The sequence below is a fragment of the Schistocerca nitens genome, chromosome 4 (genome assembly GCF_023898315.1).
Source record: "Schistocerca nitens isolate TAMUIC-IGC-003100 chromosome 4, iqSchNite1.1, whole genome shotgun sequence".
In the NCBI taxonomy this organism is placed as follows: domain Eukaryota; kingdom Metazoa; phylum Arthropoda; class Insecta; order Orthoptera; family Acrididae; genus Schistocerca; species Schistocerca nitens.
This window is the reverse complement of record NC_064617.1, coordinates 839,288,993-839,314,848: the sequence shown is the minus strand read 5'-3', so window position 1 is coordinate 839,314,848 and position 25,856 is coordinate 839,288,993. Positions and strand designations below refer to the sequence as shown.

Sequence of the window (25,856 nt, the reverse complement as noted above, 5' to 3'; positions counted from 1 at the left end):
TAAACAACAGGCTTGTATGGGTAGAGTTTAATGAGTTCTTGGTTTGTTGGAAGTTGTAAAAAAAGAAGAAATAATTTCAAGTGCACATGCTTCAGAGTTTACAGCTTGAGGTACCTATTGCAAACATTCATGAAAAGTGCCATCTCTGTGTTCATTCTGGTTCGTTTAGCTTTTGGTGAATTGGAATGATGAAATATGTTCACACATCTGCTTCTGTCACTTGAGTTTTCAAAACTTGTAGATCTGAAATTTTAGTGTGTAGCCATTTCTCACTCACCTGTGTACTCTTAAGTAGGCGCACCGAAAGTGACAGCAGCAAAACTGAGTCAAACAGTAAACCTAAGCTCATAATTCTCAAAGTACATTCATTTCGTAGATGGTATACTTTTATCAAAGGAAATGCTGGCAAATTTTAATAACCAATGTCACACAGAAGTGTTTATGGGAACTGCAGAAGATAGAATATAATAATATAGAGGCACTGTTAACTTTAGGTTAATCTTTATTACTGAATACAGTTATATTCAGTCACATCAAAATAGCTCCATTATGATTTTTGTATATACATATATATATGTTGATTTATTAACAACAACAAACATGTATTGTCTTAGTGAAACACACAGTATTAGTATCGACATGTAGGCCTATGTTTTCAAGTTGGACAGATTAAGGAAACAATTACTCCCACATTGTTGATATCATTAGTATTATTATATTGAACATTGAGAGAAAATAGATTAGTAGATTAACTATTTATTGAAGATTCTCTATTCTCTGGCCTTCAGTAGAAGATGAAGAAAATATATTCAGTTTATTTATTTGAAGAACAGTGTATTAAGTTTTGTATTGAATTTCTGTGAAGTTGACATTGAAATTTGTTACAAATATTACTCATCATAATACATATTTTTATTTGTGTTACAATCACGAGAAATTTGAGTATAAGATAATAATTAATTAAAATACCGAGATAGTCAGGCTCTTCTGCGCTACAGAAGAGAGAAAGTGTGTAATGAATACACCTGATGACTTAGGTTTGACGTAAACTTCAGTCTAAATATTTGCCCACAATATTTTCACCATATTGGAGTTATGGTTCACATATAGATAATTATTCTGTAATTACCACAATTTTACTTACACTGCAGTACAAAAATTGTGTAGAGTAAATGTGTAAAAGAAATATTCTGCATCTGTTGTACTGTTAGACTTCTCTGATACTGACTCACATAATGAGAGTAACTAAAATTATCAGTTAGTACTAATGAAGATTTCATCACTTGTAAATAGGGCACCAGCACTACAATTATTCCAAGTCATGAAATATGTTACTTTTTAAAAATAAAGAAAAATATGCTGATTCCCAATTAGTATTATTTGAAAAATTCAACAGAGTGTATTATCATACAAAAAAGGAACAATTCTATTGAACTTGTGTGTTGAGGGTGAATATATTTGGGATTTCAAATAATGGGATTTTGCTTCCTCTGTTCTTTGCTGAAATGATGATCAAATTAGATATGCTGTACCTATACCAATTCATACAAAAATATAAGGATCATTGGTTTCTATTAGTATATGCAGATTAAAAATAAACTTCATAGGATTATTATTTTTTTGTGATTTCGTTGCATTTTATTTTTGTTGTGAATATAAATAATAGACAGATGTTTCTACACATTTCATATTACATATAGACATTACTTTGATTTCACAGTAACATTATATTTATCTACATTGTACAATTTGTGATTTTTACAGTTTGTTAGTTTGAAATTGTTTTGAATTCATAATCATGGTCCAGATCTTCAGCAAGACTTTTATTAAATTGTGATAAAATACTAAAGAGTACTTCAAATCTAAGAGTAGCTTATGTTCACATTTTTTCTTGTTCTGTGACTTATCTGCTGTGCTGTAGATCCACTATTCTAGTTTAAATTAAAGCATGTTGTTAGTGGTTCAGCCTTTATCAGATGTCATGATGTGGAGAAGGCTGTATGGATATTCCAGGTTACTTTCCAGTAGGCTTCTCAGAGATCAGCATTGTGTCATAATTTAATATGTATATTTAAACCCTGTGTTCAGTCAGATAGGATACATTTAAAGTTATCCACATGTATACAAGTTGTTGCTGGATAGAAACTTTTGAATCTTTTCTTTACTTACTGTACTGCAAAAAAACTAAGGAACCATTTTTATCTTAGTTTGTCTCAACTTCATGTACGATAGCTGCAACATAGACTTGTGTCTAAAGTTGCAAATAGTTAATATATTCAGCATAATGACAACTTTTCCATTTGGCCCCTGTTAGAAAAATTACCCGTTTTTTGGAAGAAAATTACTATTTTTATTCAAATGAAGCAATTTTTTTCATGATGAATATTGTTGAAACCAAACTAAATTATCGATCATATTAATCATCTGTTAGACAATTTATGTAACATCAGCTAATATTTTTTATTGTAGCGAATCGAGTATTCACAAAGGGGAATGAATTTTCGTTCCACGAGCTGACATTTTTGTTGTTAATTGCAACGCATTGTATTACCTTTTTGTAAGTACTTAAATACTAGCCACTTTAGCAGTTAACCCACTTTTTGTCTCGGAATTGAATGCAGTGCCATGACCATGTTTCAGTTTCAAGTATAAAAAAGAGTGGATTATTAATTTAACTACACTGCCGTTGAATGTAAACATATAATTTATTACTATTGTTATAACTCATTTACTTACCGAATTTCTAGTATTTCCATACTGTGTACACCATGCCATACTTCAAAAGAATTTGTGCACTTGTGTCTGACGAAATAAATAATGAACTATGTAAAATATAAACTCTAAGATTAAGGCATCTGCACTACAAGGCTTCCATCTCGCACAGTAGCTGACTGTGGCCAGATACTGGGTTGTACAGGCTTGATTCTCTCTGTGATAGGTATCTTTGTAGCTGAAGGAGAGGCCTCAAAAGGCTCAACTAGAGGAGCAGCGGGAATTGTTGGTTCTCTCTGGGCGTGTTTGATTGTAGACACAAGTAATGTTATCAGAAGAACCATCCCACCGCAGCAAAACACACCCAGACCAACCAAACGGCAGAGCTCTAGACGGTGGTTAAACGCAATCGCGGTGCGATCAAGTACTTCCAGGTCGTAGCCTGTCTCCAGCACTACCTGACGAGGTGGAGTCAGGTGGCCCACCAGCATGGCAATCATGCCAATTAAGAGTAAGTTGGCGCCTCCCCAAATACCAGCGCGAAACCAAAGACCTTGGGAGCAACAGGATTTCCTTCTCTTAGCGGGATCCACCATATATTCGAAATCATCTTCATCCTGCAAAATAATGCACATTCATTTTTAATAAGTTGTAGGTGACATTATCATGATCAACTGTTAGTGATATAATACAGGGCGACTCAAAAGAACGGGAAATTTTGTAATGGAGATTAACGGACGAGCACAATTACTTCGCATATATTTATTTATATCAAAGTATAGTACAGAGTAAGCCATTATTGAATGTCACAAGCATTTTTATTTCTTGAATATCGTATCTGATAGATGAGGTCCCCCTCGGCGCACACATTCCTGCAGTCTGATAGAAACGTTATACATGAATCAACCTAACATTTCAGTAGGAATCCTGGAGAATTCCTCTCGTATTCTTGATTCAAGATCTTCGGTGGTAGCACGTCGACTAGGGTAAACCGCGCTCTTTAGCGTGTCCCACAAGAAAAAAAAAAAAAAAAAAAAAAAAAAAACAAATGCACGCTATCAGGTCAGGTGATCTTCGGGGTCATGCAATGTCATACCGAACCTTCAAGTGACACGGTTACCAATCAACAGTCACACATCTCCCATCGATGTCCGTGCCGTATGTGCCATTGCTCCGTCATGTTGAAACCACCTGTTGGTAGGAAAATCTGGCATTTCATGTGAAATAAAGTTTTCCATCATCGCAACTCAATGAATAGACGTTGCAGTGATTATGCACCCACGTCATCATAAAAAAGTAGTGGTTTGTAATGCCACTCGATGACATCGTGCACCATGCAGTAACCTCGCTGCAGTGCAATGCACGCTCGTGTAGCTGATGTGGATTTTGCTCAGGACAATAACGAAAATTATGTCTATTGACAAAGCCTGAGCTTCGTCTGAGGTCCGTAGGATGGTAAGGAAATTGTTGCCGTCATGCACTTTTCCTATCAAGCGTTCAGCATATTTTATAGGCATTAGCAGATTGCTAGGTTGGCGCTGCTGAACGATCTGCAGCTTCTGCGGTTGGAACTTCATATCCATTTTCAGTATTCGTTGAACACTCGAACGACGCAACTGTAGAGACTCTGCGTGACATCGAACAGAGCGCTGTGGGTTTCTTACGAAAGCACTTCGTACAGCCTCGATACTGTCTCCAGTACGAGTGGTTCTGGCTCTCCGTTCAAAAAGGTTCTTCAATGCATAACCAGCTGCTTCAAAACTGCGGACCCAGGTATTGATTGTATGCATTGAGGGAAACAGCCATGGCATCCGACGATGAAATGACGCCGAAATTCTCGACGTTTGGCCTCCACATTTCCATTTTTGCCATAGGCTTTTACCACAAAGGCATGCCGAACACCGTTCCCTTGCTCCATGTTTACTGTTTGCTAAATGGCAAGACAGTGCGAGTAGTAGAATGTATATGTCATTCGCAGCCACCTACCTCGCAGCATTGCCACAAAACTTTCCGAAATTTTCTATTCTTTTGAGTCACCTTCTACGACAAAATCAATTAACCACTTAATGAAACTATCAAAAATACATTCTAAATATCTTCCATTTATATCCCCACGGCAAATTTTTCAATTTAATTTTTTATGTTCTACGTTTCATTTTTATAAATTCCACCATCCCTCAGAAACACACCAGTAGCCTGTATTAACAATTTGTTACATGTTAGGATACACACAGGAGTTATTGAAAGTTACCATAAATTTTATTTACTTAGTATCTGGTTAACTGCTTTTGTTAAACTAAATACCAAAAGCACAATCTGTGTAGGCATTGTGGTATATGTGTTATGAAAATCTTATGTGGAAGTTGTAATAAGGGAAATGATAGATAGATAGATAGATAGATAGATAGATAGATAGATAGATAAATAGATAGATAGAGAGAGACTTCTGGTTGACATTTGTCGAATATTTAGAATGAACTTTTTAAAAATATAAATACAAGCTTAAGGAAATTAAGAGTCCACTATCTGAAAAACAGAATCTCGTTTGTTGCTATAATTGCGTAATTTATTTCCCTGTCATTCTATCTAGACACTGTTTTCATCTAAGAGCTTGAATAACTTCTCTGATGACTTTAGCGAGAGCGAGCATTGCCAGCAGGGGGAACAGAAATTGCTGAAATCAATTTTTTCAGGACAGCAGCAAGTGGCACCAAATATTTTTTATCATCCGGTTTCTCACAATTTAAAAAGAGTGTCTCACAGTTCCAAACAGTCGGTTGATTACATTACTGATGTCAGAGATTAAGTTGATTCTATAACAGTGTTTGTAGCGTCTGTGTTCATGTGTACAAAGACTGTTATACAAACAGCTTCGTCTCTTACATTGGCGATGTAATCAGCCAGCTACTCTGAACTGTAAATTCCACAGTTTCTGACACGCTCCTTTGAAACTGAGCGAAAACGGCCAGTAAAAAATACTGAGTGCGACTTGTGGCTGTCCTGAAACGCTTTAAGATTTCTTTACTATCCAATTCCATTCCCTCTGTTTCTCAATGCGAAGAAGTCCTACATAAAAGAGCTCTGTGTATCAGTCTGTTGTCACGCGGCAACGTCTAAAGAACGGCTTTACATTTACAGAAAAATGAAGTGAGGGAGTTAAGTGGTACTGTCATACATGTGTATCTACATGCATCTACATCTAAACTCAACAAGCCGCCTCACATGCTCCACTGTCTCTTCCTCTTTTTCCTTCCCAGCCGCGAATTGATTCCATATTTTTAGATTTCCAGAAGGCTTTCGACACCATTCCTCACAAGCGTCTTCTAACGAAACTGCGTGCCTACGGAGTATCGCCTCAGTTGTGCGACTGGATTCGTGATTTCCTGTCAGAAAGGCCACAGGTCGTAATAATAGACGGAAAGTCATAGAGTAAACAGAAGTAATATCCGGCGTTCCCCAAGGAAGTGTTATAGGCCGTCTATTGTTCCTGATCTATATTAACGACATAGGAGACAAACTGAGAAGCCGTCTTAGATTGGTTGCAGATGGTGCTGTCATTTACCGTCTTGTGAAGTCATCAGATGATCAACACGACTTGCAAAATGATTTAGATAAGATATCTGTATGGTGCGAAAAGTGGCAATTGACCCTGAATAAGGAAAAGTGTGAAGTTATTCACATGAGTACTAAAAGAAATCAGCTAAATTTCGATTACGCGATAAGTCACACAAATCTGAAGGCTGTAAATTCAACTAAATACTTAGGGATTACAATTACAGATAACCTAAATTGGTACGATCACATAGATAATATTGTGGGTAGAGCAAACCAAAGACTGCGACTCATTGACAGAACACTTAGAAGGTGCAACAGGTCTACTGAAAAGACTGCTTACACCACGCTTGTCCGCCCTATTCTGGAGTATTGCTGTGCAGTGTGGGATCCGCATCAGGTGGGACTGGTGGATGACATCGAAAAAGTACAAAAAAGGGCAGCTCGTTTTGTATTATCGCGAAGTAGGGGAGATAGTGTCAGAGACATGATACGTGAATTGGAGTGGCAATCATTAAAACAAAGGCGTTTTTCGTTGCGACGGGATCTTCTTATGAAATTTCAATCACCAGTTTTCCCCTCCGATTGCGAAAACATTCTGTTGGCGTCAACCTACATATGGAGAAATGATCGGTCCGCCCCCGGTAGCTCAGTGGTCAGCGTGACGGCATGTCAATACTAAGAGCCCGGGTTCGATTCCCGGCTGGGTCAGAGATTTTCTCCGCTCAGGGACTGGGTGTTGTGTTGTCCTTATCATCATTTCATCCCCATCGACGCGCAGGTCGCCGAAGTGGCATCAACTTGAAAGACCTGCACCAGGCGAACGGTCTACCCGACGGGAGACCCTAGCCACACGACATTTCATTTCATTTCATCATCACGATAAAGTAAGAGAAATCAGGGCTCGCACAGAAAAATTAAGTGCTCGTTTTTCCCGCGTGCCGTTCAAGAGTGGAACGGTTGAGAGACAGCTTGAAGGTGGTTCATTGAACCCTCTGCCAGGCACTTTACTGTGAATAGCAGAGTAATCACGTAGATGTAGATGGAGAACGACTGTTAGTAAGCAACGAAAGTGTTCGGATCCTTCTAATTTTGTCTTCATGGTCTTTTCGCGAGATATATCTAGGAGAATGTAAAAGGTTCCCTAATTCTTCTAGGAACGTACGTTCTTGGAATTTTATCCCTAACTACACAGCCTGTCTCTTAGAGTCTTCCGCTGAAACTGGATGATAGCCTCCGAGGCGCTCTCTCTCTTTCTAAACGAACCCATGAAAAAACGTGCTTCTGTTTTCAGTAAATTCTCTATTTCCTCTGTCGGTCGCAATTGTTAAGGGTCCCAGACTCAGGCGCAATTCTCAGATACTGGTCAAACGAGGTTTTCGTAAGCTCTGTCAGTGGTGGGAGGGTTGTTCGAATGAGCCTCACTCAGGCCTCTGCCTTTCCTACGATTAGTTTATGTTACCGTTCCACTTTAAATAGCTCCATACGCGTGCTCTTTGATATTTAATGCGCGCGTTTGCTTCTAGTGATCGTTCAGCAATAGTGTAAACAAATCACAATTACTCGTTCTGCCTATTTATGTCAAGTACGTTACATTTGTTTGTGTTGATGGTCAGCTGCCTTGCACAAAGAGTTGATCTGCAGCAGCTCTTCCTGCATTTCAGTACAGTTTTCTAGCGATGATTTCTCTGTATACAAAAGTATCAACTGTAAACAGTTTCATGGAACCTCTGAAGTTGTCGTCTAGTTAATTTGTGTATATTGTGAACGGCATTGGTACTGTAACACTCCACTGGGGCAAGCATGCTTATATTCTTACCGACATGTTGGGATCCAGCACGTCGTTCCGTATTACCCTCCTGAACCCACCGATTCCATATTCTGCTAGCAGTCATAGGATCTCGACCAACGCGAGCAGCAATGTCGCGATACGATAAACCGCAATCGCGATAGGCTGCAATCTGACCTTTATCAAAGTCGGAAAGGTGATGGTACGCATTTCTCCTCCTTACACGAGGCATCACAACAACGTTTCACCAGGCAACGCCGGTCAACTGTTGTTTGTGTATGAGAAATCGGTCGGAAACTTTCCTCATGTCAGTACGTTGTAGGTGTCGCCACCGGCGCCAACCTTGTGTGAACGCTGTGAAAAGCTAATCATTTGCGTATCACAGCATCTTCTTCCTGTCGGCTAAATTTCGCGTCTGTAGCACGTCATCTTCGTTGTGTAGCAATTTTAATGGCCAGTAGTGTATTAATATCTGTGTATAAGCGGCAAGGTAAGTTCAACTAAAATTAATTGCTTATCTAAAGGTGACAAACGAACAAGGGCCGAAACTAAATATGTAGTTTAAGACAGTTTGTTTGCGTACTTGCAATCTGATGATTACTCCTTTAACGGACAGTGAGTCTGTGATGGCAAAACTACAAGTTACTCGGAGACAGTGATTCAAACAAACCTAAGCTCCATATATTTGTAAATGACTCAACGTAAATTATTAATGAGAATACTTTACCCTTCATTACGTATATCTGGTATCATGGGACTTTTGTCAACCTGATCACTGATAGTAAGTTTTCTGAACAGCCTCTGATCTGTCAGTGATGAAAAGCATTTGAATTTAAATTTCAGTCAGTAATTGCATATACAATGCCTGTAAAAAAGTGAAGTGCCCAGAAGATAAGGTCGGAGGTCAATGCACCTTCGTACACGTACACACCATCATCGGGTTAGTAAATGATTGGCGTTTCAATTCTCTGTGGCAAGTTGAACCGTCACCAGACTGTATTAGTGTCTTTCGCATTTAGGGTTGTTAGCTGGCCTGGTAGGATAATACGGGGCGACGACAGCGTCAGATGTTGAGTGAGGAACACAGACATATAGCGTAGTCATGTGAGACAGCGTTATCAGGACTTAACCATGTTTGAAAGGGGTCTGACTGTGGGTGTACACTTAATCAGACCGTGCAACATGCAGAACAGAGAGGCACTGGCCCGAAGGTGCCCCGTATGGGAACGAGAGGGCAGACATATCCGTCATCAAGGTTACGGCGAACCACGTCTGACCACCACAGGGAGGGGTCGCCTCGCAGTGTTGTGCACCAAGAATATAAGTAACCTTTTCATGTGTATGGCTAATATCTGAGAACAAGTAAAGGACTCCTTGCAACATTTCGTGTCATCCCACGCCATTTGTAGGCGATCAGCAGCAGCCGGAAATTACCGTCCCATGCGTAAGCTGCTGTTAACAGCACGACACGAACGACTGCGTTTGGAGATGCGCTGTGAGTGTGACCAGGAAGCATGAACTGCTGATGAATGGCGTCGCATTGCGTTCAGCGACCAATCGCGGTTCTGCACTATCCCACACGACGATCGTTGGCGAGTATGGCGGCGACCGAAAGGTGCTGTTTTCCAGTGTTTAGCAGAGGCACAGCTGCGTTATTCCTGACGTCATGGCGCGGATACCCGTCGGGTATGACTTCTTCAGGTCAAGGCTGGTAATGACTGAGAGAGCTCTGATGGCAGAACTGTATGTCACAAACATTGTGCGTTCTCATGTCTCACGTCTACCTGCTCTTTTCCTAAAAGACAGACCTAACTGTCAGTCTTGCACAGGCTAATTTTGTGAAACTGTTCCTGCATTTCCTCGAAGTGTTTTTAGTTTGCACCTAAATGCTTTGTTTTGTAATATCTGCGTCTTGAGTAGTAACACGTGTGTTTTGAGTCTAGCTCACTGCCGAAGCAGGTTGGGCCACCTGGTGGTCCGTCATCTGTGCTCCTGCTTTCCCAGATCTGAAACTAGCCGATTGCCAGTCTGTCGCGACGTTTCATAGAACCTCCGGGCAGTCTGATTTACGCGATCCCTTACCATGGGGATTCCTCATTCTTCATGCAAGGTTGTGGTCGGGTAGTCTCGCGGTATGTGCAAGCCGAGTCGCAAAGCTCCCCTTGCACCCCTTGGAGCCGACGTATGTGGGCACCGGCTATGTTTCCCCACATTGCGGACGCGTGTTCTAACACTGGTCGGATCAGTGCTGGATACAGCGTAAATCCACGGTGTTGAGAAAGCGTCGATTCCGTATTTAATACGGGTTAAAGAGCCTTAAAAGGGCATGCGCTTTACTCCAGGCCACTCGAATGTGTGGCTTCCGGGTCAGACGCCTACCAAGAGTTACTCCTAGACACTTAGCCCTGCGAGACCGGGGGTTGGGGCTTCCCATGATTCGCAACGGCTGAATATTGATGGACGGCCTGGCTTTTCGCGGCGCTGAACTTGATGCGTCACTTCCTAGCCCAGCCTCCAAGGACGTCGCATGCCGCCTGTAAACGGCAAACGATGTCGATTCTTTGGGAACGTGCGTAGAGTGCGGTGTCATCAGCATATAACGCTAGGAATACTCTGTCTGAGTGCGATACATCGGCTATATACAGGAAGTACAGCAGCGGGCCCAGTACGACCCCTGCGGCACTCCCTCGCGTAGAGGTCTAACCTCTCATCCGACAGTATGGTGGTGCAATTTTTCAACAGGGACAACGCTCATTCACAAGTGGCACGTGACTCTGCACGCTGTGTGAGCGATGTTGAGGTTCTCCCGTGGCCAGCAAGATCCCCAGACCTGTCCCTGATAGAACGTGTGTGAGCCGAGCTCGGACGTCTGTCATAGCGTCAGTATCAAGGATATGAAGGTCTAGTTGCAACAGTTCCGGGCCAGATTGGCTCGGAAGGGGACACAACGGCCGTAAACACCCCTCCCAACCGAATCAGTTCATGCATCCAGGGTGCTTCATTTTTTTTTTTTTTTTTTTTTTTTTTGCTAGGCAGTGTATGGAATTATCAGAACGGTGCCAGCAGTGTCAATTGTTTCTATATTTACATCTACATACATACTCCGCAAGCCACCGTCCGGTGTGTGGCGGAAGGTACCCTGTACATCTATTAGTCATTTCCCAGCAAACAGTTCGACGGAAACTGTATGAGCTCTAATTTCTCGTAACTTATTTTCGCGCTCCTTAGGCGAAATGTGTGTTGACGGCAGTAGGATCGTTCGGCAGTGAGCTTCAAATGCCGGTTCTCTAAAATTTGTCAATAGCATTCCTCGGAAAGAACGTCGCCTTCCCTCCAGGGATTTCCATTTCAGTCCCCAAACTTGCGTGTTGTTCGAAACCTTCGGTAAATAATCTGAAGCTCCCTTCTGTATTACTACGATGTCTTCCTTTAATCCCAAAAACTCGCGCAATACTCGAGAATAGGTGCGGTCTCCTTTACAGACGAACCACACTTTCCTTAAGTTCTCCCAATAAAACGAAGAAGACCATTCGTCTTCCCTACCTAAGTTATCACATGCTCGTTCCACCTCATATCGCTTTACGATGTTACGCCCAGATATTTAAACGACTTTACTGTGTGACGCAGGGCACTAGTAATACTATATCCGAACATTACAGGTTTGATCTTCCTGCTCATCCGCATTAACTTACACTTTTCCACATTTCGAGCTAGCTGCCATTCAACACGCCAACTAGAAATTTTGTCTGAGTTATCTTGTGTCATCCTACAGTCACTCAGTTCCGTCACCTTCCTGCACACCACAGCATCGTCAACAAACAACACCATATTGCTGCCCACACTATCCTCCAGATCATTTATATATGTAGAAAATAACAGTAGTCTTGTCACACTTCCCTGGGGCGCTCCTGACGATACCCTTGCCTCTGATGAACAATCGCAATGGAGGACAATATACTGGGTTCTATTACGTAAGAAGTCTTCGAGCCACCCATTACTGGGAATCTATCGCTTTTGCTCGTACTTTCGTTAAAAGCCGGCAGAGGAGTACCGTGTCAAATGCTTTTCGGAAATCTAAGAATATGGAATCTGCCTGTTGCCCTTCATCCATAGTTCACAGCATATCTATCAGGTGAGGATGTACCACTATCTCTCTTATAACAGGTAAGAAGGAAAAAAAAAACCTGCTCCCAGTGTAGCTGCCGGCCGCTGTGGCCGAGCGGTTCCAGGCGCTTCAGTCCGGAACCGCGCTGCTGCTGCGGTCGCAAGTTCGAATCCTGCCTCGGGCTTGGATGTGTGTGATGTCCTTAGGTTAGTTAGGCTTAAGTAATTGCTAAGTCTAGGGGACTGATGACCTCAGATGTTAAGTCCCATACTGCTTAGAGCCATTTTGAACCAGTGTAGCTGTTTGGTTTCAGGAATGTAAACACCAGAGTAGTTAACTTCTGCGACTCGTCGAGGAATTGGTAAGGGCCACTGAGCGTTGAGTGTACCTCATAATAATGCTACTTGGCGTGTCAAGCTCTTTTCACTCTATAAGGCACGGCGAAATTCTGAATGAGCTCCGTGTTCCGGAAGTACCTTCGCTCATCATGTTCTAACGAGTGGGCAGAACCCGCTTTGTGAGATAATAGGATGGACAGTTCACTGAGGTTTTTTCCAAGAAGGCGTCCTACACGGTTTACTAATTGAAATGCTGCTATGTAGCCTGACTCATATGAAGTTCATGCTATTTGCTTACAACTGAACCAGATATTCAGTAGAACCAAGGAAGGAGAGAGTATATGTTCTGCAGCGATCAAGAGATAGTGGCCAACATGGTGTCCTGAAATCTATGGATCAAGACTATCAGCCTGATAAATATTCAGTCAAATTTCGATAAGATTTCACAGTGGTCCAAAGATTTGCAACTTGCTGGTCAGAAAAACAGCATCATGACAGATACGGGGTTTAGTGACCATGAGGCTATCGTAACTAGATTGAATACCGTAAAATCCAAGCCCACCCAAAAGAAACGAAAAATACATCTATTTAAAAAAGCAGATAAAAATTCTCTTGACACCTTCCTAAGAGACAGTCTCTACTCCTTCCAATCTGACGTTGTAAGCGTAGACCAGATGTGCTTTAAATTCAAAGAAATTGTATCGACAGCAAGTGACGGATATATACGAAACAAACTAATAAGAGATGATACTGATCCCATATGGTAAACAAAACAGATCATGATGCCATTGTAGAAGCAACGAAAAAAGCATGTCATATTTAAAAGAACGCATAATCCCCAATAATGGCGAAGTTTTACAGAAGGTCTGAATTCAGCGCAGACTCCAACACGAGATGCTTTTAATGATTCCCGCAACGAAACTCTGCCTCCAAATCTGTCAGAAAAACCAAAGAGATTCTGCTCGTATAGAAAGTACACCAGTGGTAATGGCTCTGAGCACTATGGGACTTAACATCTATGGTCATCAGTCCCCTAGAACTTAGAACTACTTAAACCTAACTAACCTAAGGACATCACACAACACCCAGTCATCACGAGGCAGAGAAAATCCCTGACCCCGCCGGGAATCGAACCCGGGAACCCGGGCGTGGGAAGCGAAAACGCTACCGCACGACACCAGTGGTCAGCCGCAATCAATACCTTCACTGCGTGATAACAGTGGTGATGTTATTAAAGTCAACACCTCTACAGCAGAGTTACTATACACAACTTTCCGAAATTTCTTCACGAAAGAAGAAGAACTAAATATTCCAGAATATCAATAACAACTGCCAACATGAGTGACTTATAAACAGATATTCTTGGCATAGCAAAGCAGCTAAAAACACTTAAGAATGGCAAGGCTTCGGGTACAGATTGTATAGTATTCAGTTCCATACTTACTAGTCAAATGCAACCGCTCGCTCATAGACAGATCCGTACGCAGAGACTGGAAAGTTGCACAAGTCCCACAAGTACCCAAGAAAGGAAATAGGAGTAATGTCCTGCATTACAGCCAAATAACACTAACGTCGAATTGCAGTAGGATTTTGGAACGTATGCTGTGCTCGAACTTTACGAATCACCTCGAAGAAAACGATTTATTGACAAACAGCCAGCACGGGTTTAGAAAATATCGTTCTTATGAAACACAACTAGCTCTTTATTCTCACGAAGCAATGAGTGCTATCGACAGGGGACGTCAGATTGATTCCATATTTTTAGATTTCCAGATGAATTTTGACACCATTCCTCATAAGCGAGTTCTAATTAAATTGGGTGCCTAAAGAGTATCGTCTCAGTTGTGTGACTGGATTCGTGGTTTCCTGTCAGAAGGGTCACAGTTCGCAATAACTGACAGAAAGTCATCAAGTAAAACAGAAGCAATATCTGGCGGTCCCCAAGGAAGTGTTACAGGCCCTCTGTTGTTCCTGATCTACTTACAGGATTTAGGAGACAATCTGAGCAGTCCTATTAGATTATTTGCAGACGATGCTGTTGTTTACCGTCATGTAGTGTCATCAGACGATCAAAATGAATTGTAGAATGACAAGATATCTGTATGGTGCAAAAAGTGGCAATTGACTCAAAAATCATGAAAAGCTTGAAGTCATCCGCATGAACAGTTTGTAAAAAGAGTCCGCTAAATTTCAGTTACACGATAAATAACGAAAACCTCGAAGCTGTGAACTCAGTTAATACTTAAGGATTACAATTACAAATAACTTAAACTGAAACGATTACACAATGTTGTGAGGAAAGAAAAACAAAGACAGCAATTTATTGGCAGAACACTTGGAAAATATAACAGGTTTACTAAAGAATCTGCTTACACTACGCTTGTCCGCCCTCTTCTGAAGTACTGTTGTGCGGTGTGGGATCCACATCAAACAGGATTGGCGGAGGACATCGAAAGAGTTCAAGGAAGGGCGGGTCGATTTTATCATGGCGAAATGGGGGAGAGAGTGCCATGGATATAATACACGAATTAAAACAAAGGTGTTTTTCGCCGCAGCAGGACCTTATCATGAAATATGAATCACCAACTTTCTCCTCAGAGTGTGAAAATATTTTATTGGCGCCTACCAACATAGGGAGAAATCATAATTAAAACATAATAAAAGAAGAGAAATCAGAGCTCTCACGGAAAGATTTAAATGTTTGTTTTTCCAACGCCCGCTGTTCGAGAGTGGAACGGTAGAGAAGTACACTGCTGGCCACCGCAAATGCAACACCAAGAAAGACAAGAGGTAGCACAACAAAATTCATTTTGTACATAACATGTTGACCAAGTATCAAATGATTACGTTTACAGACGTCTGTGACGTGTGGTTCCTGCCAGAATCAGTAGCCAGAGTAGCCGCCATTGTTGGAGATCACCGCTGCCACACGTCTCGGCATTGAGTCAAAGAGACGTTGGCTGTGTTCCTGGGATACAGCAGCCCAAACAGCTTCCACACGTTGCCAAAGATCATCTGGCGTGGCAGCTGGGGATGTAATCTGGGTCACTCGTTGAGCAACCATGGACCACATGTTTTCTATCGGCGAAAGATCCGGATAGCGAGCCGGCCAGGGAAGCAATTCAATCTGGTTATTGACGAAGAACCTTTGGACAATGCGTGCCACGTGTGGTCGCGCATTATCCTGTTGAAATATGGCTGTGGCCGAGCCCTGAAGGTAAGGAAGGACAACTGGCTCCAGCACCTCGGATATGTAGCGCCGTCTATTTAAAGTACCGGCAATGCGTACTAGAGGCGTGCGAGAGTAATATCCAATACCGCCCCATACCATAATACCCGGTGCAAGACCAGTGTGGCGGTGCATAATGCAGCTGTCCAGCATCCTCTCTCCACGGTGTCTCCACACTCGAATCCGAACATCGTGGTGCTGCAGACAGAAGCGTGCCTCGTCAGTAAAGACAACGTCATTCCATTCTGCCGTCTACATCCGTCTGTCATCACGCCACTGGCGACGGAGACGTCTGTGGTTCCGCGTCAACGGTAGACGAAGCAATGGACGTCTTGCGGACAGACCACTCTGCTGTAAACGGCGTCGAATGGTACGCGCAGACACTGGATGATGCGTTACAGACGCAATGTGCTGTGCTATGGTTCGGGATGTCACGGAGCGATCCGTCACTGCCATGCGCGCAATTTGCCTATCAGCACGTGCAGTGGTGCACCGAGGTGAATGCGATCGACCACGTCGGTCCGTCGTACCCTCCTGCATCCAACGGTCACATATCCGCATTACAGTTGTTTGGTTTCGTCCAACACGACTAGCGATTTCTCTGTATGATAATCCACAATCTCGGTAAGCCACTATCCTTCCTCTGTCGAACTCGGATACTTGATCAAAAGATGTTCGCTGTTGTCTACGAGGCATAACTGATCACGTGCCGAACGTACACTCGTCGAAATCGCCAACTCTTAAATGGCGCTATGAGGTGGCGCCACAGGCGCGCATGATGTGCGTCTGCGCTGAAATTCTAATCAGTTGCATATCTCATCGCTGCAAACCCATGGTGTAAATTTCACTTGATTCGGATGCTTCCTTCAGGGTGTTGCATTTACGGTGGCCAGCAGTGTAGTTTAAAGGTGGTTCGATGAAGCTTCTACCATGCACTTAATTGTGAATTGCAGATGTACAAATATACAAAAATGTAAAATTGTATGCTCCACAAGAGGTAGAAGAGTAGTATTATGTGATTACAATATCAAAGAGTTACGCTTAGTATTGGTCAACTCATAAAAGTACATAAATTTTGCCATCTGGGGGAATATGAAACGAAATGATGGCACAGGCACAATGGTAGGTAAACCGGCAGACAGACTTCTGTTCGTTGGTGCGATTCTGGTAAAATACAACGCGTCTGCAAATGACACTACGCATTAAGCTTCCTTGCACCCTTCTTAGAAAATTACTTTAGTATGAGAGACCCATACCAAATGGGACTAATAAGGAATAGTGAACGTATACAAAAAAGGGCAGCACCAAAGTTCACAGCACCACAAGATGACCACATAGGGCGATGAGATGAGCATATGTCCCGTGCCCAAAGAACATGACAGTTTCTTTTCAGACTCACAGAAACATATAAGAAAATTGCAGTTGATGAAAATAATAATAATCAGCACTTTATAACGAGGTTCATTTATATAACGTTTGTACACTTCAAAAACGCATATGAGTCGATTGACAGGGCAACTTTTTTCAACACCTTAAAACAGCTAACGCAAATCAGTGGCAATGACAAATAGAAAACGAGTTTCAGATGTGGTAGTAATGTGTAAAATATGACTTTTAGTAAGTGAAGACCACTTAGCCGCTCTTACTCAATTCCGTCTCTCATCTCCAACTTGATGACCTCTGGGAACCTGAGGAGCACTGTGGAAGATGGGGTACCCAATCCCAGTGGGAAACAGGATCAGGGCTGACAGGAGCAGGTGAAACGGTCCTCCGAAGAATAGGGGGTTGGGGTATCGCCCGATAACTCATACCCTGAAAAAAGTTTTATTACGAAAGCTCAAGGAAATGAGGGCAGACGGACCCTAAGGCAAATAAATGGCAAAGTAACAAGGAATATGATAATTGGATCATGGAATGTACAGACATTATATAGAATTGGAACAGTGAAGGCAAGAAAGGTGCATATCATGACCCTGAAAGACTCGAGGGAATGTACAGGGTACCTTCCAGGATCAGCGGTGTACTGTGTACTACACCAGTGTACTATGTACTACACAACAGTGAGCACATATTTGATGTGGGATTTAAAGTCAACCAGCGCATTGAACAACTATTGATAGGATTCGAAGCAGTAAGTAGAAGGATATGTTATATGCGAATAAAGGCGCAATTCTTCAACTAGAGTCTTCTAAATGCGAATGCTCCTATTCAGGAGAAGACAGCAGAAGAGAAGGATATCTGCTATGATGAAATGGGGCAAGCTAATCGTCAGTGTCTAAAAAATTGTATAAAAATGATGACAGGCTATAGAAGGGCTTATTTCAATAGTGGTACAAGTCCATTACCTCCGCTTTTCTGCCTATAATGCTTCTGAAATTAATGATCCAAACAAACAGAAAGAAAGGTTCATCTCTAGCAAGAAGCCATATGCTTGAATATTTCCGGTATCTCAACAGTAGATTTTTAAGCGCTCATTTAATTTTAGGACTCTGTATCTCAAAATGAACAAAAATGAACTTGTACCATATGAATACTGAGGTAGAGAGGAGAGCGTCCTATTACCTACCATTGGTAAATACGTCCTCCATAAAGAGAGTAATAACAATGGACTCCTGCTGAAAAATTTTGCAGAAACACTTAACATGACAATTTCTAGCACGTGGTTCCAGCATAAGAATACACGTAAAATGGCCTGGGTGTCACCAGACAATACTAGGAACCAAATTGATCATATATTAATAGATACCAGCTATGGCTCTGATGTACTAGGCTGCCGTAGTTTCAGAGGTGCTAATATGAACTCTCATCATAGCAAAAATTACATGGAGGATTTCAGATGCACATAAAGTTAAAGGTTAAAGACAAAATAAGTGCAATATCTTAGAACTTCAGGTCACAAGGAAGTCTGAACACCCAGCTATTAATTTGGAAAATAAATTGACAGGAATCCTCCGGAACCATAATCATAACACAAATGGGCAGTGGAATAAAATCAGAAATGAAATACAGGCTGCTGCAGGGGAACTGACAGGTACGGAACAACAGACAAGATGGAATGAATGGTATGATGAAGAGTATTAGGAGGCAACAAGAACAAAGAATGAAGCATACAAAAAGTTGCAGGATAGAAGAACAAGAATGCTGGTAGATAAATACAGAGAAAAAAAGGCGTGCAGAAAACCGGATTCTGAAAGCAAAAAGAGAAGCTTTTTCGGAAGGCAGCTGCAGGATACTGAATCACTGAATAACGCTAGTAAAAGCAGGAAATTCTATGGAAAGGTCAGTAACATTAGAAAGGGCTTTCAACCAAAAACTACACAATGTAAAGGAAAATGTCGTTAACTAACAGCATAACAGGAATGAGTCTTACATCGTTGGGCAAAGCACTTTGGAATTATTATAGTTAGAGAGTGCGGAAATATGGGAACTAACTGAAACCCAACCTGTGAAAGAAGAGGAAAATGGGATGCCATCGATGCAAGAGATTCGGCTAGTGATAAAGGAACTAGACGACAATTAGTCACCTGGCAATGATAGCCTGCCATCTGAGATTATTGAGTGTGCTCGAGTTAGATGCATGTACACCCTAATCTAAGATACATGGCCGCAAAAAGTCATCCCAAACGATTGGTTCAAATGGCTCTGAGCACTATGGGACTTAACTGCTGTGGTCATCAGTCCCCTAGAACTTAGAACTACTTAAACCTAACTAACCTAAGGACATCACACACATCCATGCCTGAAGCAGGATTCGAACCTGCGACCGTAGCGGTCGCGCGGTTCCAGACTGTAGCGCTTAGAACCGCTCGGCCACTCTGGCCGGCCAAACCATTTGAATATGGGAGTAATATGTGCAGTACTAAAAAAAGAAGGCCTCCTGGAATGTAAAAAAAAAAACAGAGGAATTATGTTACTGAACACCGAATATAAAATATTCTCACCCCTGCTTTGTAGCGCTGTATAAACTTTAGCAGAAAAAACAATTAGGAGATAACAAGCGGGCTTTAGAACTGGAAAATCAGCTGCTGACAAAACATCCACCCTGAGGCAGTTACTGAAAAAAAAGTAATAAATATAGAAATATGTCATACATTTGTTGATTTTAAAGCAGCATATGGGACCATAAAAAGAAACAAGCTAACTGAAGCCACGATTGAACTTTATACAACAGTTAATACGCCTCGTAAGTTTTACGATGGGAAAACTGGTATGTAAAGAACAGGTACAAGGAAATTTAATACCAATTTCTGAAACTAACTGTAGGCTGAGGCAAGAGGATGCACTCTCTTATATGCTTTTTAACACAGCACTAGAGAAGGTAATGAGGACAGCTGAAATCAACACTACAAGGACAATATACAATAGAATGATGCAGGTTCTGACCGATGCAGATGATATGGATATTAGTGCAAGAGCAGAAATAGCTGCTAAAGGAACATATTGGGTACCGCTAGCAGCAGCGACAGAAATGGGACCGGAAGTGAACATCAATATAACCAAATACATGAGAATAATACGACCAGAACTAAATACAATGTTAGCAACTGACCAGGTTCAAACAGAATCTGTTGGCGAATTCGTCTAGCTGAGAACGCTTGTAACATTACAAAACGATATTAAATTGCAATTAAAGCGGCGCATCCACCTAACTAATAAATGCTATTATGGGCTGACCCCACAACTTATGTCCAGAAATTTGTCCAGAAGAACAAAGTGTCAACTGTATAAAACTTTAATACTTCCAGTATTAACATATGGCTCGAAAACGTGGACACTGACACAACAGTGTGAAGATCTAATAGAATGTTTTGAACGCAGGGTGTTACGCGAAATCTATGGAGCGAGTAATGAAAGTTAATCGTGGCTAGGACGATATAATTTTGAATTGTACAAACTATGTAAACATCTTGAAATCGTGAAGTTCATTAAAATAAACCGGCCGAAATGGATCGGCCGCTATTTTCGAATGGAACTTGAGAAGCCAACAAAAGCAGCGCTGCCCCAAAACTCATTGGGACGAAGGAGCAGTGGAAGAACAAGACTTCGATACTGGAATGACATATAAGAAGATCTAAAAATTATTGGTGTCAGAGGATGGAGATGCGAGACACTGAACAGGAAAGAACAGAATGATGTTCTAGAGTAGATCAAGGTCCGCCAAGGGCTGTTAGAGCCAGAAAAAGGAGAACAAAAACAAAATATAAAATTAAATTTTTAGATGAAAGTTCCAAGGATTTTGAGATCAAAATTGGTGTGATACAAGGAGATGGATCGTCCCAAATGGTGTTAAATTGTGTACTAGAAAATGTAATCAGGAAATGGAGGAAAAGAACGGAATAAGGAAGTAAGAAAGTCATATCTGGGAGAAAAGATCGGAGAAATGATTGTTTGTCTTTCGCAGATAATCTTGTCGTCACTAAATGAATCTATAGAAGATGCAACAAAGAAGAAAGATCTCCTACAAGACAGCTTTAAAAACAAGACTGAGTAAACTAAACTAATAATAATAATAATAATAATAATAACGATAGCTGCGAGAGAGATCTGAAAGATCAGCCAATATATTAGCGGTCGTGAAGCTCGGGCGACACCCTATAATTTGTCTATTTTCGAGCACTTTTCTGTTGTCTGGAAGACAATTGGAGTTTTGAGGAAATGAAGAAATCGCATTTTTTTAAAAAGCCAAATAGTTGTTAAGAAATCATCGAACTGTTGTTACCGTCCCAATCAAAACTAATGAAAATCTTTGAACATGTTAGTGGTACTGCTACAATTGGTTTAATATCGACATTCTGCTTCCAATTTTTTTTTTTTTGCATTTTCATTCTAGATATGACAGTTATAAGTCACATTTGTAACGTGTCGCGAATTTTATGCCAGTGACTTTATTTGCATATTAGGTCTCAGAAGTATGTAAAGTGTGTTGGAGTTGCGAAATGCACAATTGGTGGTGATTATGTCAGTCTAAAGTTCGATACACATCATGGTCTACAACTACATCTACATCTACATCTACATCGATACTCTGCAAATCACATTTAAGTGCCTGGCAGAGGGTTCATCGAACCACCTTCACAATTCTCTATTATTCCAATCTCGTATAGCGCGCGGAAAGAATGAACACCTATATCTTTCTGTACGAGCTCTGATTTCCCTTCTTTTACCGTGGTGATCGTTCCACCCTATGTAGGTCGGTGTCAACAAAATATTTTTGCATTCGGAGGTGAAAGGTGATGATTGGAATTTCGTGAGAAGATTCCGTCGCAACGAAAAACGCCTTTCTTTTAATGATTTCCAGCCCAAATCCTGTATCATTTCTGTGACACTCTCACCCATATTTCGCGATAATACAAAACGTGCTGCCTTTCTTTGAACTTTTTCGATGTACTCCGTCAGTCCTACCTGGTAAGGATCCCACACGGCGCAGCGGTATTCTAAAAGAGGACGGACAAGCATAGTGTAGGCAGTCTCCTTAGTAGGTCTGTTACATTTTCTAAGTGTCCTGCCAGTAAAACGCAGCCTTTTGTTAGCCTTCCCCACAACATTTTCTGTGTGTTCTTTCCAATTTAAGTTGTTCGTAAATGTAATATCTAGGTATTTAGTTGAATTTACGGCTTTTAGATTAGACTGATTTATCATGTAACCGAAGTTTAACGAGTTCCTTTTCGCACCATTCAGATATTTTTTCTAAATCGTTTTGCAGTTTGTTTAGATCTTCTGATGACTTTATTAGTCGATAAACGACAGCGTCATCTGCAAACAACTGAAGACGGCTGCTCAGATTGGCTCCCAAGTCGTTTATATAGATAAGGAACAGCAAAGGGCCTAAACACTACCTTTGGGAACGCCTGAAATCACTTCTGTTTTACTCGATGACTTTCCGTCAATTACTACGAACTGTGACCTCTCTGACAGGTAATCGCAAATCCAGTCACATAACTGAGGCGATATTCCATAAGCACGCAATTTTACTACGAGCCGCTTGTGTGGTACAGTGACAAAAGCCTTCCGGAAATTCAGGAACACGGAATCGATCTGAAATCCCTTGTCAATAGCACTTGGCACTTCATGTGTTAAAGAGTTAGTTGTGTTTCACAGGAACGATGTTTTCTAAACCCATGTTGACTGTGTGTCAATAGACCGTTTCCTTCGAGGTAATTCATTACGTTCGAACACAATATATGTTCTAAAATCCTGCTGCATATCGACGTTAACGATATGGGCCTGTAATTTAGTGGATTACTCCTACTACCTTTCTTGAATATTGGTGTGACCTGTGGAACTTTCCAGTCTTTGGGTACGGATCTTTCTTCGAGCGAACGGTTGTATATGATTGTTAAGTATTGAGCTAATGCATCAGCATACTCCGAAAGGAACCTAACTGGTATACAGTCTGGACCAGAAGACTTGCTTTTATTAAGTGATTTGAGTTGCTTCACTACTCTGAGGATATTTACTTCTACGTTACTCATGTTGGCATCTGTTATCGATTCGAATTCTGGAATATTTACTTCATCTTCTTTTGTGAAGGCATTTCGGAAGGCTGTGTTTAGCAAATCTGCTTTGGCAGCACTGTCTTCTATAGTATCTCCATTGTTATCGCGCAGAGAAGGCATTGATTGTTTCTTGCCGCTAACATACTTCACGTACGACTAGAATCTCTTTGGATTTTCTGCCAGGTTTCGAGACAAAGTTTCGTTGTGGAAACTGTTATAGGCGTCTCGCATTGAACTCCGCGCTAAGTTTCGAGATTCTGTAAAGGATCGCCAATCTTGGGGATTTTGCGTCTGTTTAAATTTGGCATGTTTGTTTCGTTGTTTCTGCAACAGTGTTCTAACCTGTTTTGTGTACCAAGGAGGATCAGCTCCGTCGTTTGTTAGTTTATTTGGTATAAACCTCTCAATTGCCACATTTGATCAGCACTTATATTATTAATTTGGAATGAGTGGAGATTGTCTCTCAGGAAGGCGACAAGTGAATTTTTATGTGCTTTTTTAAGTAGGTATATTTTTCGCTTATTTTTCAAGGATTTTGGGATTATAATATTCAGTCTCGCTACGACAACCCTATGTTCATTAATCCCTATATCGGTTTTGATGCTGGTTATTAACTCAGGATTATTTGTTGCTAAGAGGTCAAGTGTGTTTTCGCAGCCGTTTACTATTCGCGTGGGCTTATGAACTAACTGCTCAAAATAATATTCAGAGAATGCGTTTAGCACAATTTCGGATGATATTTTATGCGTACCTCCGGAATTAAACATGTATTTTCGCCAATATATCGAGGGTAAATTAAAGTCACCACCAACTATTATCGTATGAGTCGGGTACGTGTGAGTTAGTAAAACTCAAGTTTTCTTTGAACCTTTCAGCAACTGCATCATCTGAACTGGGAGGTCGGTAAAAGGATCCAATTATTATTTTATTCCGATTGCCAACAATGACCTCTGCCCATACTAACTCACAGGAAGTACCTACTTCAATTTCGCGACAAGTTAACTTCTAACAGCAACAAACACGCCACCGCCAACCGTGTTTAGCCTATCTTTTCGGAACACCGTTAGGTTCTTCGCAAAAATTTCGGCTGAGCTTATATCCGGCTTTAGCCAGCTTTCAGTGCCTATAACGATTTGAGCATCAGTGCTTTCTATTGGCGCTTGGAGCTCTGGTACTTTCCCAACACAGCTACGACAATTTACAACTGTTACACCAATGGTTCCTGTATCTATGTTCTTCCTGTGTTCAGCCTGCATCCTTTGTGACTGAAGCCCAGCTTGTGTTTTCCCGAGACCCTCTAACCTAAAAAACCGCCCAGTCCACCCACGCCACACAGCCCCTGCTACCCGTGTAGCCACCTCCTGCGTATAGTGGACACCTGTCCTATTCAGTGGAACCCGAAACCCAACCACCCTTTGGCGCAAGTGGAGGAATCTGCAGCCTACATGATCGCAGAACCGTCTGAGCCTCTGATTCAGACCCTCCACTCGGCTCTGTACCAGAGGTCCGCAATCGGTCCTGTCGACTATACTGCAAATGGTCAGCTCTGCTTTCATCTTGCAATCAAAACTGGCAGCCTTTACCACTTCTGTTAGCCGCTCGAAACCAGAGAGAATCTCTTCTGATCCAAAGCGACACACATCATAGGTACCGACGTGAGCAACCACCTGTAGTTGGCTGCACCCTGTGCTCTTCGTGGCATCCGGGGGGACCCTTTCCACCTCTGGAATGACTCCACCCGGTATGCAAACGGAGTGCACATTGGTTTTCTTACCCTCCTTGTCAGCCAAGTCCCCAAGGGGCCCCATAACGCGCCTAACGTTGGAGCTCCCAACTACCAATAGTCCCACCCTCTGCGATTGCCTGGATCTTGCAGGCTGAGTGGTTTCCTATGAAAGAGGACAGGCAACATCATACGGCTCAGCGACAGTGTCAGCCACAGACAGCACCTGGAACCTGTTTGTCAGACAAACCGGGGAGGGCTTACGTGCGGCCGCCTGGGAAGTCTTTTGCCGCCTGCTTCGCCCCGGGGCGACCTCCCACTCGACCACAGGTGAGGGGTCAGCCTCAGTGCGAGCAGTATCTGGGTTAGCCACCGGTGAGGACCGATCGGAGGACTCTGACGTGCTGGACGTCCGTTGGATCCCCACGGCCGGCCCACAACAGTGCTGCCCAGCCACTGCAGCCTCAAGCTGTGTAACTGAATCCATCACAGCCTGAAGCTGAGAGCGAAGTGTCACCAACTCGGCTCGCATCCGCACACAACACTCGCAGTCCCTGTCCATACCAAAGACTGTGGAAAACTAAACTGTGCAGATAAACGGACTATCGGCACGTGCTGCAAATCTCTAATGTAGACCCTGACGAAAACGCACGAACTGTGTCTAGTAATACGCACTAAGGTGAAACTAAATAATTTGCCCCTGATAAGGAACTTGTAATATATCACAAAATCGGTTTACTTTCTGATGCAAAAGAAACGCGAGAACTGTGGCTAATAGATTTTAAATTTACACACAGAAACTCAAGAAACTAAACTATTAAAGCACACAGATGATATAATAAAATTCGCTCCTGGTTAGGAACTCGTGAATGTCACAAAAGCGGTTTACTTATCTGTTGCTGCGACTGCCGC

The 25,856-nt window shown here is 41.9% G+C and overlaps 1 protein-coding gene across 1 annotated transcript in view; it reads right to left on the bottom strand.

The window, feature by feature from the left end:
* Positions 1-547: 547 nt before the first annotated feature.
* Positions 548-25,856, bottom strand: part of LOC126253270 (nucleolar protein dao-5-like) — a 385,083-nt gene continuing 359,774 nt past the window's right edge. The window contains exon 3 of the mRNA XM_049954484.1: positions 548-3,329. Within this exon, the coding sequence (XP_049810441.1) occupies positions 2,847-3,329 (483 nt within the window). The 3' untranslated portion in view covers positions 548-2,846. The remainder of the gene's footprint in view (positions 3,330-25,856) is intronic.